The 14,162-nt window shown below is 44.9% G+C and overlaps 1 protein-coding gene across 1 annotated transcript in view; it reads left to right on the top strand.

The window, feature by feature from the left end:
- Window positions 1-14,162, top strand: part of LOC307138525 (uncharacterized protein) — a 35,828-nt gene that overhangs the window by 13,360 nt on the left and 8,306 nt on the right. The window contains exons 5-7 of the mRNA XM_079836860.1: window positions 2,176-2,277; window positions 2,355-2,465; window positions 3,911-4,048. Coding sequence (XP_079692986.1) covers window positions 2,176-2,277; window positions 2,355-2,465; window positions 3,911-4,048 — 351 coding nt within the window. The remainder of the gene's footprint in view (window positions 1-2,175; window positions 2,278-2,354; window positions 2,466-3,910; window positions 4,049-14,162) is intronic.

The raw sequence follows: 14,162 nt of genomic DNA on the forward strand, positions 1-14,162 counted from the left end.
CTGGGCGTCACACACACACACACACACACACACACACACACACACACACACACACACACACACACACACACACACACACACACACACACACACACACACACACACACACACACACACACACACACACACACACACTCATGATCAGCAGTGTTGATGAGTGTGTGTGTTCAGGTGGTCACTGCTCAGGTCCTGAACCTGCTCAACATCTTCAGCGCTCTGGGCGTCTCACACACACACACACACACACACACACACACACACACACACACACACACACACACACACACACACACACACACACACACACACACTCATGATCAGCGGTGTTGATGAGTGTGTGTGTTCAGGTGGTCACTGCTCAGGTCCTGAACCTGCTGAACATCTTCAGCGCTCTGGGCGTCTCACACACACACACACACACACACACACACACACACACTCATGATCAGCAGTGTTGATGAGTGTGTGTGTTCAGGTGGTCACTGCTCAGGTCCTGAACCTGCTCAACATCTTCAGCGCTCTGGGCGTCTCACACACACACACACACACACACACACACACACACACACACACACACACACACACACACACACACACACACACACACACACACACACACACACACACACACACACACACACACACACACACACACTCATGTTCAGCAGTGTTGATGAGTGTGTGTGTTCAGGTGGTCACTGCTCAGGTCCTGAACCTGCTGAACATCTTCAGCGCTCTGGGCGTCTCACACACACACACACACACACACACACACACACACACACACACACACACACACACTCACACACACACACACACACACACACACACACACACACACACACACACACACACACTCATGTTCAGCAGTGTTGATGAGTGTGTGTGTTCAGGTGGTCACTGCTCAGGTCCTGAACCTGCTCAACATCTTCAGCGCTCTGGGCGTCTCACACACACACACACACACACACACACACACACACACACACACACACACTCATGATCAGCAGTGTTGATGAGTGTGTGTGTTCAGGTGGTCACTGCTCAGGTCCTGAACCTGCTGAACATCTTCAGCGCTCTGGGCGTCTCACACACACACACACACACACACACACACACACACACACACACACACACACACACACACACACACACACACACACACACACACACACACACACACACACACACACACACACACACACACACACACACTCATGTTCAGCAGTGTTGATGAGTGTGTGTGTTCAGGTGGTCACTGCTCAGGTCCTGAACCTGCTGAACATCTTCAGCGCTCTGGGCGTCACACACACACACACACACACACACACACACACACACTCATGATCAGCAGTGTTGATGAGTGTGTGTGTTCAGGTGGTCACTGCTCAGGTCCTGAACCTGCTGAACATCTTCAGCGCTCTGGGCGTCTCACACACACACACACACACACACACACACACACACACACACACACACTCACACACACACACACACACACACACACACACACACACACACACACACACACACACACACTCATGTTCAGCAGTGTTGATGAGTGTGTGTGTTCAGGTGGTCACTGCTCAGGTCCTGAACCTGCTCAACATCTTCAGCGCTCTGGGCGTCTCACACACACACACACACACACACACACACACACACACACACACACACACACACACACACACACACACACACTCATGATCAGCAGTGTTGATGAGTGTGTGTGTTCAGGTGGTCACTGCTCAGGTCCTGAACCTGCTGAACATCTTCAGCGCTCTGGGCGTCTCACACACACACACACACACACACACACACACACACACACACACACACACACACACACACACACACACACACACACACACACACACACACACACACACACACACACACACACACACACACACACTCATGTTCAGCAGTGTTGATGAGTGTGTGTGTTCAGGTGGTCACTGCTCAGGTCCTGAACCTGCTCAACATCTTCAGCGCTCTGGGCGTCTCACACACACACACACACACACACACACACACACACACACACACACACACACACACACACACACACACACACACACACACACACACACACACACACACACACACACACACACACACACACACACACACACACACTCATGATCAGCAGTGTTGATGAGTGTGTGTGTTCAGGTGGTCACTGCTCAGGTCCTGAACCTGCTCAACATCTTCAGCGCTCTGGGCGTCTTCATCTTCTTCTTCCTCATGTTCTATGTGGCCTGGAGTGTGCGTGTGGTGGGTCTGCGTTTATTATTCCTCTGTCCTGATGATGCTTATGTTTCTGATGTTCATGAATGTCCGTCTGGTTGTAGTTTTTGGCCCCTTCCATGGGTCCGTCAGAAATGGCCTTCATGGGCTGTAACGTGCTGGCGATCCTCTTCTCCCTCATCATCTTCGCCACCTCCTGCTGCTGGTGTAAATCGGTAAATCAGTTTCTCTGAGTCTTCAGAATCATCTTTAGTCTTTTTCATGCCAGACCCGTAAATATGATCATCCTCATGCGAGGGGACGCCGGACTAACATTTCTCATTTACAAAGACCTGATTTATAATGTGAAATATTAGTATCACAAATGCATTAGATATTCATGCACTGTAAAAAAATGCAGGTCTCCAATTGAAAATTTTCTAGTGACTGATCACATCTAAACTTTCCAGTTGGCCAAATTGAATTTCTGTGAATTGATGCAATTTAATACACAGAAATTCAATTTGGCCAACTAAAAATTTTCGATGTGATCAGTCACTAGAAAATTTTCAATTGGAGACCTGCATTTTTTTTACAGTGTATTACATCATTTTTTCTACTCACTGTCGTGCTGCACTGATGTGATTTATTAATTCAGATCAATATATTCATATTAGTCTAAAATGTATTTTATATTTATTTATTTAAATCAAATCTAATTTAATTTGAATCGATTTATTTCAGTCATTGTTTTAATTATATTTATTCATTTATAATTTGATTAATTAATTAATTTTGTTATTTTGTTTATTATTTTTTTATATTTAGTTTATTTATTAAATCAAGTTTTATTTATTTATTAAATAAAGTTTTATGTATTTATTAAATCAAGTTTAATTTATTATTTTTTATTTATTAAATCAAGTTTTATTTATTGTATTTATTTATTAAATCAAGTTTTATTTATTATTTTTTATCTAATGTGAAAAATATTAAGTGTTTAATTTTAATTAATTTTTATCTTAATAAAATATAATTTGTTTAATCTTATTTTTATTTATTTATTTTTACATTTTTACACTGCTTTTATTATTTTTATTTACTTAAATCAAGTTTTATTAATTTATTTGAATCATTTATATTTAAATTATTTATTTTAATTATCTCAAACAAAATTTAAAAATAAATAAAATCTATTTAATCATATTTTTATTTTTTTACCTTTATTTATTTAACATATATTTATATATTACATATATTTAAATACAATTAAATGTTATTTATTTTAAGCTGATGTAAAAATAAAAAAATTAAATTGTATTTAAATAAAAAAATATTAATTGTAATTAATTTTTATCTTAATCAAATGCAATTAGTTTAATTTTAATAATTATTTATTTAAATCATATTTCATTTTATTTTAATCTATTTATTTCAGTAAATGTATAATTTATTGTTACACTTTTGCACTGATTTTCTCTTTTTTGTTTATTTAAATAAAGTTATTATTTATTTTAATCAATTTGTTTTAATCTAATGTATTAAATAAAATTATTTTAATAATATAAAAAATTTTATTTATTTAGTTTAATCTTATTTTGGTGTATTTATTTTTAGATTTGTACACTGCTTTTCTTGTGTTCATGTGTGAAGTGTGTGTATCTGATGTGTGTGTGTGCAGAGGAAGCGTCTGATGGTGATCCACATGAGCCCAGTGTCCCCTGCAGCGGTCAGTGATGTGGTGGACCAGCCGCGTCCCGCATCCTCACCGCCGTCCTACTACAGTCCGGTCCCGTGCTCAGAACCACCGGCCTATGAGGTGAGGAAGCCTTCTCACACCAGTCCAAGTATTCTTTACAAATTATGCTTTTTCAGATATTGCCTTTCACGCAGTGTGTATAGAGCTGTTCGTGGATGTGAAACCGCTGCAACGTTTCCAGGGTCAAAGTGCAGATAAATGGAGTTCCCTTTCGTCAGTCACTACGACCTACGTTAGTGACTAACGAATGGGGGTTTCGCCTAGAAGCCTATTACCTTCAAGGTGTTTAACAGCGCCCAATGGCAGTGCCAATGCCATGGGCATGCGGAATTTGCATGCGTAACTCCGCCCCCCCCCCTCATGGCTATATAAGGAAGTACGCTGGCAACATCACATTATGTTTCTGAGTATCTCTTCACTTCTTCAAGCCTGCTCGATTGGCGCTCCGGAGGATGATGCGATGTTGTCTCGGGCTGTCTCTAGAGCTGACAGCCATGTTGTCTCGGGCAGCCGCGAGTCTAGGGATAGAGTGGAACCCTCCGCCCTGTCCCGAACGCTCGCGGCTCGATGATTGGTTTTTGGGGACCAAAACCTTTCTTTCCCGAGCTGCATGAGGAGATTGCCCGGTCCTGGAAGTCCCCGTTGTCTTCCCGTGACCGGTCTGCAGTCTCCTCCGCCTTCTCCACCCTTGATGGGGCCGCGGCCAATGGGTACACTGGGGTCCCCCAGGTTGAGCGCTTCAACATGGCGTGGCGATCCTAAGCACCCCTCCAAAGCCTGTCGATTCACATCAACCTTGGTGTCGAAATTGCACAGAGCTGCGGGGCTGCCGCCTCTTTGCATGCCATGGCGATCCTCCAGGTCTACCAGGCCAGGATCCTCAAGGACATGCACGAGGGTGGAGTTGATCCGGGGCTCGTGGACGAGCTGCGTGCCGCCACCGACCTCGCCCTCCGGTGACGAAGGTGACGAAGGTGACCGCACGCTCCCTGGGTCAAGTGATGTCCACAAATATGGTCCAGGAGCGACACCTGTGGCTAAACCTGGCTGATATGCGGGACAGCGAGCGGACACGTTTCCTCGATGCCCCCATATCCCAGGCTGGCCTCTTCGGCGGCGCGGTTGAAAACTTCGCCCAACAGTTTTCAACCGCCCAGAAGCAGACTGAGGCTATTAAACATATACTGCCCCGGCGGCCAGCTGCTGCCTCCACCCAGCCGCCGGCACAGTCGCCTCAGCCTGCTCGCCGCCGAGGACGTCCTCCTAAGGCTCCCGCCCCTCCTGCCCGGTCCCAGCAGCAGCCTTCACCCGGGCCGGGTCGCGGAGGAAGCCGTAGGAAGGCGTCCCAGTCCCCTCAGGCCGCCCCGCTAAACGCCAGGCCAAGCGGCGCTCCTGAGACGGACAGCTCAGGGATGGGAAATTCTTTCCAGGAGATGGCAGCAGGACCACTCCTTCCCCCGGTGGAGGGCCGGGGGAGAATCCTTTGTTCAGCTGCTGGCCCCCGGGTCAAAGTTTGGTCAAAGAAAGAATTAACACTCCCATCCCTGAGGACCCAGAGATCGGTGATGCCAGTGCGCGCCACCCACGGGTCCCGCCACTCGCATCCCTCTCTGTCGCCAGCCTCCTGGCAGAGCCGACCCCAGTGGATCGCACGTCCTTCCCTGGTCTCCTCTGTCAGGACGCAGCCTTAACCGTGCATCGCTGCCCCACACCGGGTACGTCTGTAGTCCGAATGACCCCGCTGGTGCAGTTCCTGGGAGCCTGGCTACAGATTCCAGGGCTGTCCCGCTGGGTCGCGAAGACAATCAGGCGCGGCTACACGATTCAGTTCGTCTGAACTGGCGAAGGGTGCGATCGAGCCTGTCCCTCCAGCCGAGATGAAGTCCGGGTTCTACAGCCCCTACTTCATTGTACCCAAAAAGACCGGTGGGTTAAGACCAATCCTGGACCTGCGCATCTTGAACCGTTACCTACACAGGCTTCCGTTCAAGATGTTGACAGCGAAACGCCTTTTCGAATGCGTTCGTCCCGACGATTGGTTTGCAGCGATCGACCTGAAGGACGCCTACTTCCATGTCTCCATCCTTCCTCGACACAGACCGTTCCTACGGTTAGCCTTCGAGGGGCGGGCATATCAGTACGCGGTCCTCCCATTCGGGCTATCTCTGTCCCCTCGCGTCTTTACGAAGATCGTCGAGGCAGCCCTTGCGCCCCTCCGGCATCCTGAACTACCTCGATGATTGGCTCATAATGACGACAATCTAACGTGTTACTATTTCCAAACCAGTAATCAGATTAAAGTAATTTATCCAACTCACTGTGCATTACTATTTTAGTCATTTTCCTTAGTAAAAATATACATTTTTGCTTTCTTCTTGCGTCTCGGGGAGAGTATTTATATTAAGTGAAGTAAAGAAAGACTGTCGTTATTACATTTTTTATTACAGTTTTTTTCGATTGCTAAACGACAGTGAACACCACTGGAGCTTCATGTGCAAAACTCTAACTACAGTCTGCACTACCTGAGCTAAACAGTTCACATCACATGCAAAACCCATTCAAAGCAACATAACTCTAAACACAGGCTCAGTGCAGCAAACACTCAGACTGAGATAACACACACTGTCACTCAGACACACTCAGACTGAGATAACACACACACTGTCACTCAGACACACTCAGACTGAGATAACACACACACTGTCACTCAGACACACTCAGACTGAGATAACACACACACTGTCACTCAGACACACTCAGACTGAGATAACACACACTGTCACTCAGACACACTCAGACTGAGATAACACACACTGTCACTCAGACACACTCAGACTGAGATAACACACACACTGTCACTCAGACACACTCAGACTGAGATAACACACACTGTCACTCAGACACACTCAGACTGAGATAACACACACACTGTCTCTCAGACACACTCAGACTGAGATAAAACACACACTGTCACTCAGACACACTCAGACTGAGATAACACACACACTGTCACTCAGACACACTCAGACTGAGATAACACACACACTGTCACTCAGACACACTCAGACTGAGATAACACACACACTGTCACTCAGACACACTCAGACTGAGATAACACACACACTGTCACTCAGACACACTCAGACTGAGATAACACACACACTGTCTCTCAGACACACACTGTCACTCAGACACACTCAGACTGAGATAACACACACACTGTCTCTCAGACACACTCAGACTGAGATAACACACACACTGTCTCTCAGACACACTCAGACTGAGATAACACACACACTGTCTCTCAGACACACACTGTCACTCAGACACACTCAGACTGAGATAACACACACACTGTCTCTCAGACACACTCAGACTGAGATAACACACACTGTCACTCAGACACACTCAGACTGAGATAACACACACACTGTCACTCAGACACACTCAGACTGAGATAACACACACACTGTCACTCAGACACACTCAGACTGAGATAACACACACACTAGGGGTGTAACGATTCGTTTTAACAACGATTCGATTCGTATCACGATTTGAGGTTGTCGATACGATTCAAGGACGATATTGGTTCATTTAGAACGATACGATACGAAACGATTCAGTGACTTGAAATCGATTCAGTAACTTTTTAGCCAAAAATTGTGTGACTGAAATAAATATCTGGATACTGGTCAGTGCAGGTGAAGTTGTTGTTTCTTGTAAGGGAATCAGGTATCAATTAATTATGGATATAAACAAACAAGTAAACAACAATTAATGGCAAATGCATTCAAATTTTATTTGAATAAAGTGCAACCAACAGTTTAGGTTTAATTAAAAGGAAGTTAACCTTTTCTGCTCTCATTTTCAATTTTCAATACATTTTCAATAAAAGCACAGTAAGTGCAACCAACATTTCAACAGTAGGTTAACCTGCTACTTCTGCTTTTGTTTTCCAACATAAAAATATTACAATATTAGTATAAAAAATAAAGTGCAACTAACTACTCTTCAGGTTTAATTAATAGTAGGTTTACCTGCTACTTTTGCTGTTGTTTTACAACATTAAAATAATACAAATACAATATTAATATCAAAAATAAAGTGCAACCAACATTTCTTCAGGTTGAATAAACTGGCTGAACCTGCTACTACTCTCAGTTTAATAAACAAACAATATTTAACAAAGATAAAATGTAACCAACTACTCTTCAATGACTCTACAGATTTCTTTTTCAAAAATATCAACATGATCTGACCGCAGAACACTTCTCTGTGCGTTCACTATGTCTCCAGCAGTACTAAAACTCGCTCTGCTGGCACACTGGTCCCAGGAATGCACAGGTGACAAGCAAGGGTTGAAAGTACAGGTAAAACGTTACTAACTTAGCTCTTTCTCCTGGTGGCTTGATAATTTCTCGCACGTTGGCTTCTCTGTCATCCGCCATGCTGTTTTGTTTTCTTTGCGCTGCTGCTGGTGCGTGCGTTGCGATGATGTCACAGATAGGCAGACTTAATCGAGTAACGTTTAACGGCTTTATCATTATCATATATCCATATAAAGTCTGACGTGCTTAAATCCAATGCGTTATTTCCCATGATCGATACAATCGATTGATTACCTTTTAAAACGATGTTAGATCGATATATGTCGTCCGGAAGGCCATCTTGCCGAGCACAGATCGATGTAGTTAGATCATAGGAAAATAAATCGATACATCGATGTAGTAGATGAATCGTTACACCCCTAACACACACTGTCACTCAGACACACTCAGACTGAGATAACACACACACTGTCACTCAGACACACTCAGACTGAGATAACACACACACTGTCTCTCAGACACACTCAGACTGAGATAACACACACACTGTCTCTCAGACACACTCAGACTGAGATAACACACACACTGTCTCTCAGACACACTCAGACTGAGATAACACACACACTGTCTCTCAGACACACTCAGACTGAGATAACACACACACTGTCACTCAGACACACTCAGACTGAGATAACACACACACTGTCACTCAGACACACTCAGACTGAGATAACACACACACTGTCTCTCAGACACACTCAGACTGAGATAACACACACACTGTCACTCAGACACACTCAGACTGAGATAACACACACACTGTCTCTTAGACACACTCAGACTGAGATAACACACACACTGTCTCTTAGACACACTCAGACTGAGATAACACACACACACTGTCACTCAGACACACTCAGACTGAGATAAAACACACACTGTCACTCAGACACACTCAGACTGAGATAACACACACACTGTCACTCAGACACACTCAGACTGAGATAACACACACACTGTCACTCAGACACACTCAGACTGAGATAACACACACTGTCACTCAGACACACTCAGACTGAGATAACACACACACTGTCACTCAGACACACTCAGACTGAGATAACACACACACTGTCACTCAGACACACTCAGACTGAGATAACACACACTGTCACTCAGACACACTCAGACTGAGATAACACACACACTGTCACTCAGACACACTCAGACTGAGATAACACACACACTGTCACTCAGACACGCTCAGACTGAGATAACACACACACTGTCACTCAGACACACTCAGACTGAGATAACACACACACTGTCACTCAGACACACTCAGACTGAGATAACACACACACTGTCACTCAGACACACTCAGACTGAGATAACACACACTGTCACTCAGAACACACTCAGACTGAGATAACACACACTGTCACTCAGACACACTCAGACTGAGATAACACACACTGTCACTCAGACACACTCAGACTGAGATAACACACACACTGTCACTCAGACACACTCAGACTGAGATAACACACACACTGTCACTCAGACACACTCAGACTGAGATAACACACACTGTCACTCAGACACACTCAGACTGAGATAACACACACACTGTCTCTCAGACACTCAGACTGAGATAACACACACACTGTCACTCAGAACACACTCAGACTGAGATAACACACACACTGTCACTCAGAACACACTCAGACTGAGATAACACACACACTGTCGCTCAGACACACTCAGACTGAGATAACACACACTGTCACTCAGACACACTCAGACTGAGATAACACACACACTGTCACTCAGACACACTCAGACTGAGATAACACACACACTGTCACTCAGACACACTCAGACTGAGATAACACACACACTGTCACTCAGAACACACTCAGACTGAGATAACACACACACTGTCACTCAGACACACTCAGACTGAGATAACACACACACTGTCACTCAGACACACTCAGACTGAGATAACACACACACTGTCACTCAGACACACTCAGACTGAGATAACACACACACTGTCACTCAGACACACTCAGACTGAGATAACACACACACTGTCACTCAGACACACTCAGACTGAGATAACACACACACTGTCACTCAGACACACTCAGACTGAGATAACACACACTGTCACTCAGACACACTCAGACTGAGATAACACACACACTGTCACTCAGACACACTCAGACTGAGATAACACACACACTGTCACTCAGACACACTCAGACTGAGATAACACACACACTGTCACTCAGACACACTCAGACTGAGATAACACACACACTGTCACTCAGAACACACTCAGACTGAGATAACACACACACTGTCACTCAGAACACACTCAGACTGAGATAACACACACACTGTCACTCAGACACACTCAGACTGAGATAACACACACTGTCACTCAGACACACTCAGACTGAGATAACACACACACTGTCACTCAGACACACTCAGACTGAGATAACACACACACTGTCACTCAGAACACACTCAGACTGAGATAACACACACACTGTCACTCAGAACACACTCAGACTGAGATAACACACACACTGTCACTCAGACACACTCAGACTGAGATAACACACACTGTCACTCAGACACACTCAGACTGAGATAACACACACACTGTCACTCAGACACACTCAGACTGAGATAACACACACTGTCACTCAGAACACACTCAGACTGAGATAACACACACACTGTCACTCAGACACACTCAGACTGAGATAACACACACACTGTCACTCAGACACGCTCAGACTGAGATAACACACACTGTCACTCAGAACACACTCAGACTGAGATAACACACACACTGTCACTCAGAACACACTCAGACTGAGATAACACACACACTGTCACTCAGAACACACTCAGACTGAGATAACACACACACTGTCACTCAGAACACACTCAGACTGAGATAACACACACACTGTCACTCAGACACGCTCAGACTGAGATAACACACACTGTCACTCAGAACACACTCAGACTGAGATAACACACACACTGTCACTCAGAACACACTCAGACTGAGATAACACACACACTGTCACTCAGAACACACTCAGACTGAGATAACACACACACTGTCACTCAGAACACACTCAGACTGAGATAACACACACACTGTCTCTCAGACACACTCAGACTGAGATAACACACACACTGTCACTCAGACACACTCAGACTGAGATAACACACACTGTCACTCAGACACACTCAGACTGAGATAACACACACACTGTCACTCAGACACACTCAGACTGAGATAACACACACACTGTCACTCAGACACACTCAGACTGAGATAACACACACTGTCACTCAGACACACTCAGACTGAGATAACACACACACTGTCACTCAGACACACTCAGACTGAGATAACACACACACTGTCACTCAGACACACTCAGACTGAGATAACACACACACTGTCACTCAGACACACTCAGACTGAGATAACACACACACTGTCACTCAGACACACTCAGACTGAGATAACACACACACTGTCACTCAGACACACTCAGACTGAGATAACACACACTGTCACTCAGACACACTCAGACTGAGATAACACACACACTGTCACTCAGACACACTCAGACTGAGATAACACACACACTGTCACTCAGACACACTCAGACTGAGATAACACACACACTGTCACTCAGAACACACTCAGACTGAGATAACACACACACTGTCACTCAGACACACTCAGACTGAGATAACACACACTGTCACTCAGACACACTCAGACTGAGATAACACACACACTGTCACTCAGACACACTCAGACTGAGATAACACACACACTGTCACTCAGACACACTCAGACTGAGATAACACACACACTGTCACTCAGACACACTCAGACTGAGATAACACACACACTGTCACTCAGACACGCTCAGACTGAGATAACACACACACTGTCACTCAGACACACTCAGACTGAGATAACACACACACTGTCACTCAGACACACTCAGACTGAGATAACACACACACTGTCACTCAGACACACTCAGACTGAGATAACACACACTGTCACTCAGACACACTCAGACTGAGATAACACACACTGTCTCTCAGACACACTCAGACTGAGATAACACACACACTGTCACTCAGACACACTCAGACTGAGATAACACACACTGTCACTCAGACACACTCAGACTGAGATAACACACACACTGTCACTCAGACACGCTCAGACTGAGATAACACACACACTGTCACTCAGACACGCTCAGACTGAGATAACACACACACTGTCACTCAGACACACTCAGACTGAGATAACACACACTGTCACTCAGACACACTCAGACTGAGATAACACACACACTGTCACTCAGACACACTCAGACTGAGATAACACACACACTGTCACTCAGACACACTCAGACTGAGATAACACACACACTGTCACTCAGACACACTCAGACTGAGATAACACACACTGTCACTCAGACACACTCAGACTGAGATAACACACACACTGTCACTCAGACACGCTCAGACTGAGATAACACACACACTGTCACTCAGACACGCTCAGACTGAGATAACACACACACTGTCACTCAGACACACTCAGACTGAGATAACACACACACTGTCACTCAGACACACTCAGACTGAGATAACACACACACTGTCACTCAGACACACTCAGACTGAGATAACACACACTGTCACTCAGACACACTCAGACTGAGATAACACACACACTGTCACTCAGACACACTCAGACTGAGATAACACACACTGTCACTCAGACACACTCAGACTGAGATAACACACACACTGTCACTCAGACACACTCAGACTGAGATAACACACACACTGTCACTCAGACACACTCAGACTGAGATAACACACACTGTCACTCAGACACACTCAGACTGAGATAACACACACACTGTCACTCAGAACACACTCAGACTGAGATAACACACACACTGTCACTCAGACACACTCAGACTGAGATAACACACACACTGTCACTCAGACACACTCAGACTGAGATAACACACACACTGTCACTCAGACACACTCAGACTGAGATAACACACACACTGTCACTCAGACACACTCAGACTGAGATAACACACACACTGTTACTCAGACACACTCAGACTGAGATAACACACACACTGTCACTCAGACACACTCAGACTGAGATAACACACACACTGTCACTCAGACACACTCAGACTGAGATAACACACACACTGTCACTCAGACACACTCAGACTGAGATAACACACACACTGTCACTCAGACACACTCAGACTGAGATAACACACACACTGTTACTCAGACACACTCAGACTGAGATAACACACACACTGTCACTCAGACACACTCAGACTGAGATAACACACACACTGTTACTCAGACACACTCAGACTGAGATAACACACACACTGTCACTCAGACACACTCAGACTGAGATAACACACACACTGTCACTCAGACACACTCAGACTGAGATAACACACACACACTGTCACTCAGACACACTCAGACTGAGATAACACACACACTGTTACTCAGACACACTGAGAGGAAAAACATTAGCGTCAAACACCAATACAGAAAATACAAACTTTTCATCTTTACAGTTTGAACAGTGACTTCATATAAAGTCATATTTTCTTCAAAGAACAGAGTGACATTCTTTCACATGATTTATTAAATTTTTTAGAACATAATTCTTTAAGGTAAATGAAAATGAGCAGTTGCTTCAATAGTCTGTAGTA

This window comes from Gobio gobio (genome assembly GCF_949357685.1).
Source record: "Gobio gobio genome assembly, chromosome: 15".
Taxonomy (NCBI): Eukaryota; Metazoa; Chordata; class Actinopteri; order Cypriniformes; family Gobionidae; genus Gobio; species Gobio gobio.